This window comes from Ursus arctos, unplaced genomic scaffold (assembly GCF_023065955.2).
Source record: "Ursus arctos isolate Adak ecotype North America unplaced genomic scaffold, UrsArc2.0 scaffold_2, whole genome shotgun sequence".
Taxonomy (NCBI): domain Eukaryota; kingdom Metazoa; phylum Chordata; class Mammalia; order Carnivora; family Ursidae; genus Ursus; species Ursus arctos.
This window is the reverse complement of record NW_026622874.1, coordinates 77026575-77044616: the sequence shown is the minus strand read 5'-3', so window position 1 is coordinate 77044616 and position 18042 is coordinate 77026575. Positions and strand designations below refer to the sequence as shown.

Below are 18042 nucleotides of genomic sequence, written 5' to 3'. Positions count from 1 at the left end.
GTAGAGCCATACTGGGAAATACCACTGCTCAGTGATAGAAGGAGTAAAATGCCAGGACATCCAGCTGCATGGCTGGTTCTCAGGGCATTATGACAAGTGAAAGAGTCCAACAGAAAAGACTTAAATACTGTACGATTTCATTCATATGAACTTCCAGAAAAGGCAGAATACGGGGTCTGCAGGCAGATCCGTTTGCTGGTAAGAGAATTCAGTGCAAAGTGGCACAAGGAATCTTCTTCAGGGAAACTGTTCTAAGTCTTGATTGTTGGCGCGTTTACATGGTTGTATACAATGCCAAAAATTAACCAAGCTGTATACCTGAAATGAGCGAGTTTCATCACATGTAAATAATACCCTCATTTAAAATAAAAAGGGGGAAACTTCATGGGGTAGCTTTTGTAGTTTCACAGAAAATGGTATTTGTAGGAACTTGTAACCCATTAGCAAACATTTTTTTTTCCTACTAAAAGGAAGCAGTTAATAGAAATAGTCACCCTAGAAGAATTTCATTTGCACTTGCTGCATTATCAACACCTTAACTTCTAGCAAATTTCTGAGTTTGACCTCATAGCCATTGTACCTGGCATGGTTTATCATTTGCATCCCCCGTATAATGCTAATCAAGGTTTAATGTTCAGTTTTGACACATCAATTTGCATCTCTAACATTTTATTTTTTAATTAAGTAACACTCCTTCAGTGGATTTAAATGTGCATTTCATATTCATTATGAAGAAGCTGACTTTGTGCGTTATAACTCTGCTTGCAAAATGAGCTCAGACTAATGGGAGGTGGTTTTGCCTGGTTTTCATTTTGACCTTTGACATCAATCTGTAGAAGAGAAAGGAGCAAACCAAGAAACTGACTCTCAGCTCTAGAGAGCAAGCTGATGGTAACCAGAGAGGAGATGGGTGGGAGGGTGGGGGAAATAAGGGATGGGGATTAAAGAGTACACTTATCATGATGCAAAAAACCAAAATAAAAAAAATGTTAAAAAATAAAATAAAATCAGTCTGTAGAGGTGATCTGATCAGCATGCATGTATTGAGAGTGTCCATACATATATTTATCCATACACACAGCCATACCTTGAAAAATGTATAAATAGTAAAGCATTTAAAGGCTCTACCTCATATATCTGGTTTTCCATGTATAAAAAAAATGGGCTTTGATCCAAAACTGCTTTAGTTAAATTACATGGGATATAGTCACAGCTTTTATTTTTATCAAGAGAATGATAGTTGAGAAAGTTTTATGTTGGCATGGATATTACATCCATATACATATCTAAACATATGAAATATATTCGTTCCACACATATCTGAGGGCTTTCGCAGCAGGATGTCCAATAAACAACAGACCTTCCTAGGAAGCAAAGGCTTCTTACTTGAGAGTGGAAACTACAGATTAGGAACTAGGAAATATGTTGTAAGTTAATTGGAAGAATTTATGAAAATGCTTTCTGTTGTTAACACTTTGCTCTGTTTATTTTTTGCTTTTGTGCACGTGCTCTCTCTTCCTGCCTGCCCCCGTCTGTGTGCACACACTCACTGTGTATCATGCTCCCTTCCTCTCTTTCCTTTTCTTCTTTTTCTTTTTTTCTTTTTCTTTCTCTTTCTCTTTTTCTTTCTTTCTTTCTTTCTTTCTCTTCTTTTCTTTTCTTTTTTTTTTTTTAGAGAGGGAGGTAGGGGCTAGAGGGCAGAGGGAGAGGGAGAGAGAGAATCTCAAGTAGACTCCCTGCTAAGCACCCAGGCTCAGAGCTCCATCTCGAGACCCTGAGATCATGACCTGAGTCAACACCAAGAGCTGGATGCTCCACCACCCGAGCCACCCAGGCGCCCCACTCCCTCTCTTTTTCTCTCCATGGCCCCCAACATACTTATTTTTTTCTGGACCATCTGAAAGGAAGTTAAATACATCATGGTCCTTTGTCCCTGAGTCCACTAAGTAATGCTATTTCCTTACACACCTGCAGGACAGTTACCAACCTCAGTAACTGAACATCGATAGGATGCTTTACTGGTCACATCCCCATTTTAGTATTTGATATAGTATTATCTACATCACTTCCCCCTCCATTGTAAGGCCCAGTCTGTGATCATGTGTTGCATCTAGTTTTCCTGTCTCGTTAGTCTCTTAGGACAGTGGCATTGTTGAGGATCACCAGCCCCTCCCCCCACCACTATTTTTCAGAAAAGTAAGGTATTTTCCATTTGGGTTTGCCTGCTGTTTCTTCATGGGGACATTTCAGTCCTGACCGGAATACTGCACAAGCGGTGCCGTGCAGCTACCAGTGTGTGGGAGACGCTTCCAGACCGTGCAGATAGCCTGCTCTCCATCAGAACATCTCCACAGGCAGAGCAGCTGCTGGGGACGTTTGCCTCCACCATCCTTCATGTGAGGGTTGCACAGGGATCATCTGCCAGCTCCATTTCTCTTCCCCGTTACCAGTTCCTAGTCGGTACTCCCTGTAAGATCTCTCCCTTCTCCCTCCCTCCCTCCCTCCCTTCCTCCCTCCCTCCCTCCCTCCGTGTCTTGTATTACATAAACCCATGGATTCCTCTTTCTTCAGTAGTTCAGAATTTGTTACTGCCTCTTACTTTGGCGCTTACATACCTGGCCAGTGAGAGCCCTTCCCAGCTGGGCCTCTGTCCTTGTAACATGCCTCCTCTTATCTTTAGCACTTTCCTGCTTTCTCATATTGCAAGATGTTCCGGGTTCATTTCGTGCCTCCTTTACCCTAGCGGTGGAATCAGCCAGTTCTTCAAGAAGCCCTGTTTTGTTTTGTTTTATTTTTTAGGGTGTACGGTATTAGAAGTTAAGATGTAGACACCAGGTGTGCTCACTGCTACTGAGGTTTCTTTGCTCCTAGGCCCTTTCCGTGGAAAGTGCATGGATATACACACATATATCCCCCATACGTTAGGGCACACGTGCATATGCATGTAACTGCATAAATATGCACACGTGTACACATACTTTTTTTTTTTTAAGATTTTATTTATTTATTTGACAGAGAGAGACAGCCAGCGAGAGAGGGAACACAAGCAGGAGGAGTGGGAGAGGAAGAAGCAGGCTCCCAGGAGAGGAGCCTGACGTGGGGCTCGATCCCGGGATTCGGGGATCACGCCCTGAGCCGAAGGCAGACGCTTAACCTCTGTGCCACCCAGGCGCCCCCACATACTTATTTTTTAAATCGTGAGCCTAAGACATGTCTCCACTTTCATTTCATCTCCACGGGGCTCTTCCTTGTCTTTCCCCACTCCGGTATTTGTGTGTCTGGCTTCCAACATCAGCGCATTCACTAATTTTCTTAGTACTATAACGCATGTAAATATTTTCAGAATTGCTTCACTCATTCAGCAACAGATGCAGTCCTCCTAAAGAGCTCAGGATTTGAGTTCTTCCCTGAACCCTACCACAGACTGGGATACTGGGTTTATAAATGGCTCTTTTGCACTTTGCTTTTTAATCCACTTTTTTTTTTTTTAAGCTAGAAATCATTCCCTGTCTGTTCTATGAGATCTTCATTCTTTCTTATAACTGCTCGGTACTTCACTGATTGTATGTACCACAGTTTGTTTAAGCGATTTCCAGCACGTTGACATTCAGGCCATATTTTGTAATTACAGAGAAAGCTGCAGTGGATCACTTGTGCATATGTATTTTTGCGTTGCTGCACGTGTGTCCTCCCAAGTTCCGAGAAGTGTGATTGCAGGCTCAACGAGTAAATGAATGCGTAGTTTTGCTAGATGTTGCCACATTCCCCTCCGTAAGAGGGAGTTCGTGGCTTTGCCCTGACTCTCGTCAGCTTGAGCATTATTTGTATATGAGGGTCATTAACCTTTTATCTGTGATCCCTGCTACAAATACTTAGTGCTCACCGTGTAAAAAATTTGTATGAGATCAAATTTGTCAATTTTTTGGGTCTGCATTGCAAGTCATAGTGAGAAAGCCTTTTTGTACACCCTGATTTTGGAGGAATTCACCTATGTTTTATTGTAGTACTGTAGAGTTTCATTTTTTACGTGTAGATATCTGATCCATTTGGTGTTTATGGTTTTGTACCAAGTGAGGAATGGGTCTAATTTATCCTTTTCCAGTTGTCCCATCATTTCTTAAAAGTTCATCTTTGCCCCAGTAATTTGAGATAGGACCTTCATCATACACTAGATTGCTATATGCAGTTGAGGCTATTTCTGGATTTTGTCTTTCTCGAAGTCCCAACTGAGTTTTCATTAAACATTTATATCTCAGAGGCTACCAGGTTCCAGAATTTACAACACAGAGGCATTTTTAGGCCTGTTTCCCTTTGATGGTGGAAGAGTGGGTCCTTATTATTTTCTTACACTTTTTGAATTTTCCAGATTTTCAGAAACCAGCCAAATTATTTTTGTCTTTAAGAAAATTGTTTAAAGGTGGGGTGCCTGGGTGGCTCAGTCGGTTAAGCATGCAGGTCTTGATTTTGGCTCAGGTTATGATCTCATGAGATGGAGCCCTGAGTCTGTTTGAGATTCTCTCTCTCCCTCTCCTCTGCTCCTGCCCCCCGCCTTAAATAAATAAAATATTTTAAAAAGAAAACTTTTTAAAGGCATTATCAGTTTTTAAACAGTAAACTTTCGCATTAATTTTTTTTTTAGATTTTATTTATTTATTCAACAGAGATAGAGACAGCCAGCGAGAGAGGGAACACAAGCAGGGGGAGTGGGAGAGGAAGAAGCAGGCTCATAGCGGTGGAGCCTGATGTGGGGCTCGATCCGTCAACGCCGGGATCATGCCCTGAGCTGAAGGCAGACGCTCAACCGCTGTGCCACCCAGGTGCCCCTCGCATTAATTTTTAATAACCCCCCATAATATTACCATTGGTATGCCCCCTTTTCCTTATATCCCCTCAATAAAAGAGATGTTTTGGAGAAGTGCGTGTGATGTATGTGAACAAGAGGACAGGTGCAAGGCCAGCCAGCCAGTCTTAAGAGCCCGTGTATTCTGCCTCTGATGGCTTCTAATAACCACCAGGGAAAACAGTTTATTATTTTCCTTCTTCACATGAGTGAGCAAGTATGAATTACAGAGAAGATGTGAGTGCAGGGCTAACGTGGAGGAACTGGGATAACTGGGTAGCCAGAGTTTTTTTATACATAATATTTTAAGTATTCGCTTCCTTAGAAGAGGCTTAAATAGGGGTATGTGCGCATTCACTCGCTCTCTCCTTTCCCGCCCCCTCTCTGTACTCGAATGGCCTCCCTTAAGTGGAATGACTTGATTTTTAAATGTTTCTCATAACTTGGGGGCTATAATAAAAAATCTATTTATAAGACCCATTTAGAGGAGACAGGACTCACATTGGCCATGTGGTCTCTGTTTTTATCAAGTTATATTTCAGGGAACATATTTTCTCAAGGAAAAATCAGGACATGTAATTTGATTTAATTCAACATGTCACATCCTATAAAGCTTTAAAAGTGAAGCCAGGTTTAATTATAAATTTGACAAGTCACCGTTTAGGAATAGAAGAGAATTCTGTGAAGGTGGGCCATGCCCTGTAAGTGTATTCAGATGACGAGCAACGTGATAGCTGACGCGCTCCAGAATTCTTCCGTTGTGTTGTGTATCCATCAGGCAGCCGTGAAGGTAACAACAGTGCCGTCTTCCAATTTAGCTCCACCAAGACTGTTATTTTATTACAGCAGCTCAACTCTTCTGCTACGAAACAGGAGCTCCACGAAAACAGAAACCAGGAATTTTCTTTAAAATTTTGTTCTTCAAGGAGCGCCTGGGTGGCTCAGCGGGTTAAGCGTCTGCCTTTGTCTCGGGTCCTGATCCCGGGGTCCTGGGATCAAGCACCATGCCGGCAGGCTCCCTGCTCAGCGGGGTTTCTGCTTCTTGCTCTGCCCCCCCCCCCCGCCATGCTCGCTCTCACGCTCTCTCTTTCTCAAATAAATAAAATCTTTAAAAAAAAAAAATGCGTTCTTCAAAGCACTAAGAACAGCTTAGATTCCTATGTGTCTGTACACAAGCGTAACGTCGAGCTTGCTTCTGAATAAGCTTGTCATCACAGGGAAACCTTCAGACTTCAGTTCCTATATAAGGTCTTTCACTCTCACACACAAGTGGCAGCCGCCCGTGTTGTTGGCTGCTAGTTAAGTGGTAACAGACTTAAGAGAGTATTAAGACATTTTCGAGGCCAGTGTTCCTGTTAATCTCAACACCTTTCATGTCGTCGCATTATTTGTGTTTCAGTCTTACAGCGACCAGCACGGCAGGAAAGAGAAATCTGAGTCCGAGCCCAGAAGAAGCTGACTTGGAGGCCAGAATATCGGGGGAGATTTCTGACACCGAGTTCGAGCAGACAGAGTCCTGTGCAGAGCCCCTCTCCGAGGGAAGAAAAAAGTCCAAGAAATTAAAAAGAATGAAGAAGGACCTTTCACCAGCAGGTTTGTATAAGATCTTAGTAGAGCTCTGGAGTTGTGTACTCTTTAATGCTCTAGAAACTCATAGTTTGGGGGGAGAAATGATAGCAGGGCTTTGGTTGGTGGCAAAGCCCATGTCCAGTAGTCCCCCACAACCCCCTTATCCACGGTTTCCCATAATCAGCCGTGGTCCAGAAGCAGAGGATCCTTCTGACCTCTGTATCATCAGAACGTCATTGGTAGCCTAATGCTAGGTCTCCATGCCTCTGTCATTCTCCTCACTTCATCTTGTCACGAGGGCATTTTATCATCTCACATCATCACCAGAAGAAGGGTGAGTCTAGGACAGTAAGATTTTTTAAGTGAGAGAAACCAATTCACACGACTTTTATTACAGTACATTGTTTTATAATTGTCCTCATTTGTTATGAGCTCTTGTTAATCTCTTACTCTGCCTCATTTATAAATTAAACTTCGTCACAGCTGTGGATGTACAGGAAATAGCATGGAGTGTATAGGGTTTGGTACTACCGGAGGTTTCAGGCATCTACTGGGTGTTTGGGAATATGTCCCCCGCAGATGAGGGGGGCTGCCGTAGTTTACCACGGGACCAGATGCTTTTTAGGATCCATTTAATTTGAGGAATCCCTAAAAAGCCCTGTCTCTTGATAGAGGAAGGCTTGGCAGGGGCCTTCTCAGTTAAAGACGGTTACTCCATTTTGGTAATCCTCTCTCTCTCCTCCATGGTTTAGAGGTTTTGCTGATGTGTGTAAGTAGCCCCAGTATCTTAAATGTGCATTTAAATGTGCACAGAGGCCTCCTCCTACACATGTTATTTTCAGTGGCAGAGTTTTCACCGTTCCCAGCAAAACGCCAGGCAGCCTGGATTTCTCTCATACACAGAATTACATAAGGAACAAAGGAAACCAGAAGCTAACCCATGTTGAAAGCCCAGTATGTGCAAGGTGCTGTAGTAGGAGCCTTTTCTCTCCTGATGTAATTGCCTTCTCACAGTGGCCCTGACATAGGGGATTACCATCCTGTCTTAGTGACACAGGTACCTGTCTCAGAGAGGTTAAGAAATGTGCAGGTCCAGGTAGCTAGCAGCAGAAGGTAAGTCCAGGCCTGCCCGAGGCAAAATCCCATGTTCTCTCCGTAACCCGGATGCCGCGGGGGGTCCATGACTGAACTTAGCCCTCCATGCGCAGACCCCCTACAATGCTGGGCTGTGACATGAGGGAGTGGCTCGATGGTCAGCCAGGCCAGTTCCTTGCTCCGGAGATCCGGCCGTCACCTACTGGGTCCCACAGCTGTTGCAGTGACAACAGTTAGAGCCCTTCACTGACGGCTGCTTACTCAGGGCCCGGTGCAGCATTTCGTGCTTGGTGGGAGTTCTTTCCTTTAAAGGTGGTCCTCAAAGTCCATTTCACGGTTAAGACGTTGGTGGCATGAAGGGTAATGGGACCCACCCAAGGTCATGGAGTCCTTCAGTTTGTCCTTCAGAAAAGCCCGTGCTTTCCCCACATGGCTATGCCACTGCCTGTCTGCTTGGGATAGCAGGGCCGCTGACCCAGCCCCGAGTGCACCTCTCTTTTATCTCATATCACGCCAGTCTCCTGGCTAGCAGAACCAACAGTCAGATCAAAGGAAGGTCTAGGAAAGCCATGGAACTTGATTCATACCTAAGCTAAGAATTCATCGTGTTTCATATTAATTCCTCCCTTTGCAATGTGGCCTGATCTGCTGGCGGGGAGTTTTCTGAATCTCATTGGTATCAATGAAATCAAAGAGGCAACAAAAATGTTGCATATGTTTTTATACATTATGCTGAGGCTTAACTTTAACTGAAAACTTAAACTTCTTGTTTGAAGCCCAGATTGTTTCTTTCAGCTGCCTCCTTGAATTCCGCTGTTCTTGACTTGCCTCCCTTCCGTTCCCTAAAATGAGCACTGGAGAAGGTTTTATTCTGTAACGCCCTTAATCTTCACCTGTGATACCTTCTTACCACTGCCGCATTGTGTCTGCTCAGTGAATGTTCATACTGAACGTCGGCATGACTTTTAGAGATCACGGCTAGTGTGGTGGGGGGCGGGGTCCCCTCTTGTATTCCTTTCCTTCCTGTCTCAGACTCTTCTGAATTTTTCAGCTTATCTGTTAGTTCTCAGGGACAAGATGACAGGTGTTTTTCCCCCTCTATCTCAGCATAATCTTACAGGTATTAACATTAAAATACCTAATAATAGACTGCCTGAATAGATTAGCTCCTTTTATAACTTTCATCATTCTAAGTGAAAACTTTCTGTGAGTTATTTGGGGTTTTGAATGTATAATACCGTCATTAAAATAGGTTTTTATTTTCCTCCCATTGACAGTAAAGCTGTCATTGCCTCAAGATTTGAGCTAAAAAAGAAAAAATGATAGATTTTGTACTTCTTTGTCAGTCCCGCTAAAAGAGAAAGAGAAACATCTTGACAGCTTTTAATTGAATCAGAGAACTTGAGATAATTGGGCTTCTGGAGCACCATTCATCAGCTGAGGCCTTCCAGCAGCGCAAAGCTGGAAGTTTAACGGGTCCTTCTTCACTGTGTTGTTGTAAGCATTTAGCGCTAATATTCTCAGCAGGATGTTGGTTGAGATAACCAGGCTCTGAGCCTGTGGAGTTGACCGATTTCGATTGCTCGGTGACTTTCGTAAGGTCCTACAGTGAGTGAGAATACAAAGGTCTGAGCCTATGAAGGGTCTGCATGAAGCACCCAAGCGTTCAGAGGGTACCAGGAGCCGTGAAGACCTGGTTGGAGTATTGGCAGCAACCGGATGGGACGGTTCGGTAGGGCGTGGGGAAGTCTGACCTGCAGAGACAGGTCCCAGGGCCTCCTGTCTGAGCTGTCCTCCTGGCGAGAGTATCTTGACAGGGCTGCGGGTGATTCACGAAGGTATGTTGGGTGCCCAGCACTGTCGGAGAAGGTATGAAAAGTATAAAAGATACTGTTTGACCTGTGAGGGAGATTCTGTTTTCTAAGGAGGAAGTAGCAAAAAGTAGGACCATAGAATATTGTGTGTTGTAGCAGCCCTAGGACAGTGGGTGCTCAGTAAATCCTACACACAACAGTGTCCTCTGTCTTAGTTACACATTTTAATATCAAAGATGCACTAAGAACTCAATACCAGACCCCTTCACAGCTAACAAAATGACTAAATTGCCAAAGAAATGACCGTTTATTGAGTTTATATCATGTAGCAGGCGTTGTGCCAGGATCATCCTTTACTGTCTCTTCCTTATAAAAACTCAGTAAAGCATAGATACCAGTATTTCCAATTTCTAGAGAGGAAACAGGCTCAAAGAATTCAGACTTGCAAAGTCAAATATAGCTGGTATTGGGGGCACTGGGGTGGGCAGTCTGATCCAAAGTTCACACGTTGTACCGTTCTGCAATCTGTGAAATTCATCCAAACTTTAGAAGAAGCAAAGGACTCTTTACAAAGATAAGCATTTCTGGCAGCTGGTCAAGAGCAGAAACAATTGCCAATTTGGGCTTTCTTGTGATGACGTCATGTGACCCAAGCGACCGTTCTCTTTTGGAGCTTACTATGTACGTATTATGTACTTAGCAAATATTTTTCTCCTAAGTGTTGTTTCTATCCTGTGTTCAGGTGGCAAACATAGAATGTAAGTCCCTTCCTTTTATATTTATGAGGATTAGTGTAGATTGGTAGTGCTGTCTGCTTTTCCTCGGGGGGAATTCAAGGTACATTCTCAGTTGGTACATAAAGAAATCAAGTTCTGCGTGCCATTTAGGCTGGAATAAAGTATCCCGAGGAAATGTTCCGCAGACAGTGTTTGATGGATGGGTTTCCAGAGCACACTTGTTCTTGCTGATAAGTGAATTGTGTTCCAGTGTCCTGTTGCTGACCAGACTGACCATTCTCAAAATATTGACGGACAGTCCAGTAGCCAGAGGTTCCATCAGGCCCTGTCAGCATTGGCAGAAGAGTGCTGGAGATGCTGACTATTCTGGTGATTTTTGTGTCATGTCATAGAGAGGCTGCTACAAGTCTTTTTCTTCCTTACATTTAAAACAACACAGTAGACCTTTAAATGTTTGCCAGGAACCAGGGGTATCATTGGAGTCTTGAGTAATCTGTTGAACTTTTCAAGCTTAAATCCTTAAAGTTACAGTATGAAAATTTAGGATCTGAACAGCAGTCTGCAGTTGCTGACCATCCAGACTAGGGAAGTGCAGCCAAGGAGCTTTTTTTTTTTTTTTTTAAAGATTTTATTTATTTATTTGACAGAGATAGAGACAGCCAGCGAGAGAGGGGACACAAGCAGGGGGAGTGGGAGAGGAAGAAGCAGGCTCATAGCGGAGGAGCCCGACGTGGGGCTCGATCCCATAACGCCAGCATCACGCCCTGAGCCGAAGGTAGACGCTCAACCGCTGTGCCACCCAGGCGCCCCAGCCAAGGAGCTTTTTAATTCCTTGGTTAAAATGTGGCTGACAGCCTCAGTGTGGCCCCTGGGGTGTGTGCTGTGCAGTAGTCAGTCCACTGATCGGTCCCTGACCCCTCTGGTGGCCCTCCACCAGGCCCTCTGGATCATCTCCCAGTGAAATACATTTGTATAGCACCCCACAGGATCTTTCTGTCTGCAGAATTCCACTCTAGAAAATGATACGATGGCAGATCCCAGTGTTTGAGATTCTGTTCTGGATTCACCTGAGGGCAGAAATGTCTTTCCTCTCAGAATCTCTCCTTTTCAGCTCTGGATAGAAGAAGGATAAAGAAGCACAAACGGTCACCTTTTGTGTTGACCACTTTTTAATTTCTTTTGTCGTTTTGTTAATAAAGATAATGTGCTCACTATGAAAAGCTATAAAATTGAAGAAAAACAAGAAATCAAACCCCATGGTTGCCTGATACTCCCTTAACAACTGTTTTTACTCTGCATGTCATTTTTATACATAGTTGGCATCATACTTCATAGACAGTTGGGTATCCTGTTCTTTCCCCCATTTAAAAAAAACTTCTGGTCAAATTTTAATTATCAGCATAATATTTTATATTAAAATTTTGTTGGGTTTTTAAACAACATTCCTAATATCTTTTGCAAGGTAAGCTTTATTAAGGTACAGTTTGTGTATAATAAGTCATCGCTTTTAGGTGCACAATTTGATGAGTTTTTGCAAATATGTACAGCCATATTACCATCATTGTGATCAAGAGAGAGAATAGTTGTAGGGGCATCTGGGTGGCTCAGTTGGTTAAGCGTCTGACTCTTGATTTCAGCTCAGGTCATGATCTCGGGTCCTGGGATCAAGCCCCACGTCGGGCTCTGCACTCAACAGAGAGTCTGCTTGAGATTTTCTCTCCCACTCCCTCTGCCCCTTCCCCTCACCTTCTCTCTAAAATAAATAAATAATCTTAAAAGAGAGAGAGGGAATAGTTGTATCATTCCAGAAGGTTTCCTCATGCCCCATCCCTCCTCCCACCCCTAGATCCTGGCAGCCACTGATGTGCTTCTTTCTTAATACATTTGAGATTCATTTTTCTGTTGCATGTACCAATGGTTCATTCCTTCTTATTGCTGAGTAGTATTCTGTCTTGCAGACATATCGCTGTTTATCCATTTTGCCAGTTAGCATTTAGGTTGTTCCCACTTTTTAGCAACTAAGAATCAAGCTGCTATAAACATTTGCCAACAGGTTTTTGTATGAACTAAGTTTTCGTTTCTTTGGGGTAAATACCGAAGCGTGGAATTGCTGGGTCATTTGGTAAGTGCATGTTTCACCTTCTAAGAAACTGGCACAGCGTTTTCCAAAGTGGCTGCGCCATCGAGCATTCCTGCCGTCGGCCAGCGAGGCTTCCGGTGGCTCTGCACCTTCACCAGTACTGGTACGGTCCTTTTTCGCCATTCCAGTGGGCCTGTAGTGGTGTCTCATATGGCTTTGAACTGAATTTCCCTAACGACTAATGATGCTAAGCATCTCTTTGTGTGCTTATTAGCCGTCCAAATCTCTTTGGCGGAATGTCTTTTCAGATCTTTTGCCCATTTTTTTCATCGGGTTATTTGTTTTCTTCTCCTTGAGTTTTGAGAGTTCTTTGTATATTCTGGAGACAAGTCCTTTTGGGTGTTTTGCACATTCCAGACTCTGCTTTCCTTTTCATTTTCTTAATGGTAACTTTCAAATAGTAGAAGTTTAAAATTTTACTAAAATCCAATTTATCGTTTTTTTTCTCGGATTATGCCTTTGGTGTCATATCTAAGAAATCGTTGCTTGACTCCAGATTATAGAGATTTTTTCCTGTGTTTTCTTCTAGACATTTCATGGTTTTAGGTTTTACATTTAGGTGTACAGTCTATTTTGAGTTAATTTTCGTATATGGTGCAAAGTATGCATTGAGATCCATCCCAACAGGAAGCAGACATCCTAAAATATTTGTTTAAAAAGAAAAATTGTTCCAGAATAATTCTTTGCCCTCAAGTGAAACAGGGCTGTGAAAATGAGCTCCCTGGAACGCTGACCTAGCTCCTTATCCACTAGCTTTTAGACTGATCCTTCAGTCTCCAGCACTCCCTTTCTGGAAAGTGCTAGAAAGAACAGCAACAGTGACCTCCAGCCTCTCCTGGTCTAGGTCTCCTTTAGAAAGTTCCTAAAGTTCTGGTTCCTCTAGACACATCACTTGCTCAGCAGCTGCACATTTTAGGCAGTGAAAACAAGGATCATCTTGACTGCAGGCTCTTGCTTCCTGGAGAAGAACCATATTCAGTGTCCGGCCACCTTACTGATAAGGAAAAGGGACCTGACGTACACGAAAAACTTGTTGTGTGCCTGGAACTCGACTGTACCACAGCAGGCCTGTGCAGCAGAAAGTAGTATTCAGTCCAGCAGATAGATGGGCCAGGGAGAGTTGTTCAAAGCCATACCGCCAGTCAAATGGCCAGGCCAGGCGTGCTCATCCAAAGCTTTTGCTTATCGCACTGTTTCTCACCAGCTCTTCCCCGAGTCACTTCCTGTGTGTCTGCTGGCATGCCGCCACACCCACACACGGTCCCATCCAGCCAGCAGCAGGTGCTAGTAGAAGTAAGACAGAACAGTTGTTTTTAGCCATTTAGCTTTTGTTTGTTTGATTTCCCTCGCAGCTAGTTTGAATTTATTTCACTTCTCCACACTTGGCATTGTGGCTTTTACCTTTAAAATGGCTAATTGGTGGGGCACCTGGGTGGCTCAGTCCGTTGGGCATCTGCCTTTGGAGTGGGTCATGATCTCAGGGTCCTGGGCTCAAGCTCCGTGTCAGGCTCTGCATTCAGCGGGGAGTCTGCTTCTCCCTCTTCCTCTGCCCCTACACCTCTCCACTCATTCTCTCTTTCTCTCTCTCTTTCTCAAATAAATAAAAATAAAATCTTAAAAAAATATGTGAAATGGCTAATTGGGTGCTGTGATATTTCTCTGATACGTGAATTATAAAAATGCCCTTACGGATGTTTCTTTTCCTCCCTATGATCAGGTATCATATGAATGTGTGTGCTCTGCGGAGGGGAGTGTCTGTATATCTTGTTCTTTAATAACCTAACTGGATCCTGGGAATCTCACATGGAGCATCTCCTGTCCCTCTTCACTTCTCAGGAGTGGTCTTACAGTCTTTGCTGGGAGTGCCAACACAGCGATGAGACCCGGGGCAGAAGCCTCCCAAGTATCCCTCTCCCAGGCTTCTCATCCTGTCTGTCTGGACTTCATCTCAGTAAACGATCACCAGTGGGAATTCTCGTGTTGGCGGAAATCCTGTGTTATTTCGTGTGTTCAGACCTAGTTATCTTTAGACATTCCTACCATTGAGGTGGCCACTTTGAGCTGAGTGATTTCCTACTTTGCAGGACCTTGCACCTCCTCCAGTTTTGAAAGTTACCATTTTAGGCAGCAGCCGAGCCCTCTCCCCTTTTGGAATCTTGGAGTGTTAGCAGCTGGGGTTAGCTTTGCTGGTTTTCCCTGCCAACCCTGCTTGAGTAATGTACGTCGCCACCAGGGCAGGAACGCCTGGTCGGTCACGCTTTCCATCGTGGCCATGCTTTTCCCTGACTTAATTCCCCTTTGCTTGGTCTGGACATGGCTGGTCCAGTCCCTGACCCGACTGTGCCGCTGCCGATAGAGTGGCGGGAACGGAGGAGAAGGGCTTCCAGCTTCCGCGTGAAACTGTTTGTACCCGAAGAGGCCCGTCAACACTGAGCCAGTGTTGCTGAACTCTGAAACGGCTGCACGGTTCTACTTGGGCCCCTTTTGGGGGTCTATGAACCCCCACTAGTTAGCTTCTCTAAAAAAGCCACCAGCCCCTTGGGTTTCTCTTCTGGGTGCTGGTACAAAGCCCCCAGCACAGAGAAACCTGGTGTCCTGGGACGAGACAGGGCTCTGGATGCCGTGGAAAGATCCAGTCCCACCTCAGCCACGTGCTGGCTCTGTGAGACTGGCCACCTTACCCTGCCTTTCTCAGCCTGTTCTTGAATCTGTAAAACAGGGACATGGATACCACTATGCTGGGTTTTTTCTTTTAATTAATTTATTAATTTGAGAGAGAGAGCACTAGTGGGAGGGGCAGGGGAAAGGGAGAGAGAATCTCAGGCCGACTCTGTACTGAGTGCAGAGCCCGATGTGGGGCTCGAGCTCACAACCCTGAGATCACGACCTGAGCAGAAACCAAGAGTCGGACGCTTCAAGAGCTCTGCCGCACAGGTGCCCCACACCGTGCTGGACTTGTTACGAAGATTAAATGAACTGAGGGACACCTGGCTCGCTCAGTTGGTGGAGCGTGTGACTCTTGATCTTGGGGTTGTGAGTTCAAGCCCCACATTGGGCATACAGCTTTCTTAATTTAAAAAAAAAAAAAAAGATGAACCGAGTGCTCAGTGTGATGACTAGCAAAGAATACAGTGTGTGCCCCCTGAGCGATATGTGCGCGTCCATGTTTTAACCCCTGTGAAGTAAACAGAGGCGTCCAAGCAGGGAGGCAGGTCACTGATCCTCCATGGGACATTTGCGTGGGGTCGCCTCTGTCTGCTGGGCACTGCTGCCCATGGGCAGGGTCTGTCTGCGGACGTGCTCTGTCCAGCCCGGCCCTGTCTGCCGTGGGCACTCTGCTCTGCGCCGGTCGCTGGTCCCCCGGGTGCTGTCCTCTCCTTGTTCACCATGTTCTGTTTTGTCCACCCCCTCCCCAGGAGTTATCCCCGACAGCCCTGCCAAGCTCTTCGAAGTCCCTGACACGTGGTAACTGAGGCCCGAGGGAAACACACCGCTGGTGCTGTGGCTGAGGCCGGACCAGCCAGCACATTCGGAAGCCATACTGTATTTAATTGAATAAAATGTGGTATGGGAGGGGTTTGAAACCAAGTATGTGTCCTGGAAAAAAAACAAACAAAACCCAGTTTTTATTTTTGTGGCTGTCTCTCTTCCCTTTTAATGTAAACTGTCTGCTGCCACTCAGCACGGGTGTAGGCTGTCGTGAATGTGTACGCTATTAACCCGTTGATCATCTGTCGCTTTCGTGAAGCCCTTCCTGTTGTGAATTTTCACGTGTTTCAGAATCCACCCTGGCGGGGATAGTTGGCTGTGAACCGAGCAAACAGCAGATGCTCTCGGGCGCCGTGATCATGAGTTTGGGGTTGAAGTCTTTCCCGCTCCGAGGGGTTCTCTTCGGACTCAGGGGTCTCCGCGACCCACAGCTTGTCTCCCGATGGATGGAGAGACCACTCGCGTCTGCCTGTTTCCCACCGCAGCTGCCTGAAAATACAGAGGGACAAGCCTGTGTTTCCAGAAGGGAACGGTCTCCCGCTGTCCACCTGTAAAGGAGCTTCACCTCTGTCTTAGCCTTCAGGCCATAATTATTTAGAGTCCTTTCCCCCCAAGATATGAGTTTCTCATGGTGGACTGTACGAGTATGAAAAGTTAACTTCTGTTTTTACATGTTCTGCTGTGCTCCTTCCCCTCGTCTCAGCCTGCTCGTCCTCTCTGTCTGAGTGTGTGCCTGGGGGTGAGGTGGCACGTGTGCATGCTTGTGCGTGTGCGTGAAACCACAAAGGACGTGTGCCAGCCCTTTCTCTGTTGACACTGATCCCAACAGCGACAGAATTTCACGGATCTACTTCAGGAGATCCGCTTCATAGAGATCATTGTTAGATATTTAACATTTTTTTGTATCATGGAAATAAAAAATGAAACATGTATTTCCAAAAGATGAAAATTAAAGGAATTTTCATAGGATTCTGGGGGTTTTTTTTTCCTTTTTCTTTTTTTGTAAGTGAATGACGTATTTGATCTTTACATAGATATGTTTCTCTCAAAAGATCACCCCTAAAAAGCTCTGGTAAGTCACGAATCTTGGTGTTTATGGATTTTTTCTTCTTTTTTAACCTCTGACCCCAATACCTGCATGAATGAGTCAGATGCTTGGAGCTGGAGTTGAGCCCCGTCGAAAATGGCTGTGTAGGAGGAGGGTCCGCATCTCTGTCGAGGTGGGCGGAATGGAGCCCTTCGGAATCGGTGGTGGCATATGAATTCAGATGAGTGAGACACTCATGTTTCCCCAGTTACGAGCCTCGGAACACGTCCCCTCCTCCCCCTGACCTAGCAGTCTGTGGCAGAATTACAAACCCAAACCCTTCGGGAACGCGCTCCCACCCCTTCCAGAGTTGTCCCTGCGCACAGCTCCGTGGAGTGGTGTGCAGGGAGGTGGAGACAGACAGATAAAGGCTGGGGGTTACAGGGCATTGCTGGACGGTACTGAGTCGGTGAAATCTACAGATAGACTCAGGTAGTGCCGGACACTCTTCACACCGCCAACAAGAGGGAAAGCCCCCTGCAGGCCATGATGGGCGTGCATGGGGCCAGACGAGTGCACCCTGTGTGGAGACCCAGAGCCTCTGGTGGTCCAGCACCTTCTGTGGTGCACGGCTGCAGCGGGAGAGGGGTGGGGCCTCTTGTCCTAAAGGAATGAAATCCCACGTTGTTCCCCTGAAGCCCAACTCTCCCTGATCAGAAAGCTTTATAGACACACATGGGTTGTACCCCTGTGTCTCCTGGTCCAGGGAGGGGCTCAGGGGAAGGGGGAGCTTTCTGGAAAGGAGGCTTCGCATCATTTACCCTCTCCGAGCCTCCATTTCCTCCATCATGAAGCCAGAATGATAAACCTGCCCTATAGGGTGATTGCAAGGACTAAACGAGATCACATAACATGCCCAGCACACGTAAGCACCCACTAAATTGCCGTGACAGTTGAAGATGACGCTTTTGATCTGAAACCCTGTTTGTATCCTCTTCTGTCAGCTGGAGCTGGTACGGGCATAATCACGTGGGACTGAGCTTAGAATTAATTATCTGGGGGATCTCTCATCCACGTCCACACCCCTATTTTCTTCCCAACTGGATCAGATGACTTAAAATAGTTGAACTGGGTCAACCCAGTTGTCAACCCACTCCACACATACACACAGGCTTTCTTGAAGTCTCTTTGGGTATAAAACCCTAGGATGGTGCTTCGGCTTTTTGATACAGAGGCCCAGAGGCATATGTTGATGATGGGGCTGTGGCTCCAGATTTCTTACACACCGAGCCAAATCTGGAGGCGGGTGTGGAAGTGGGGACCTCGGTGTT

The 18042-nt window shown here is 45.4% G+C and overlaps 1 protein-coding gene across 9 annotated transcripts in view; it reads left to right on the top strand.

Moving 5' to 3' along the window:
- Positions 1-18042, top strand: part of PARN (poly(A)-specific ribonuclease) — a 233377-nt gene that overhangs the window by 134929 nt on the left and 80406 nt on the right. For 5 of the 9 annotated variants that reach the window (XM_057315730.1, XM_057315728.1, XM_057315726.1 and 2 more), the window contains one exon: positions 6240-6433. In XM_057315730.1, the coding sequence (XP_057171713.1) occupies positions 6240-6433 (194 nt within the window). Of the gene's footprint in view, positions 1-6239; positions 11276-15611; positions 16654-18042 lie in introns of those variants that run through there. The other 4 variants (XM_026520293.4, XM_057315731.1, XM_044391575.3 and 1 more) reach the window with 2 other exon arrangements.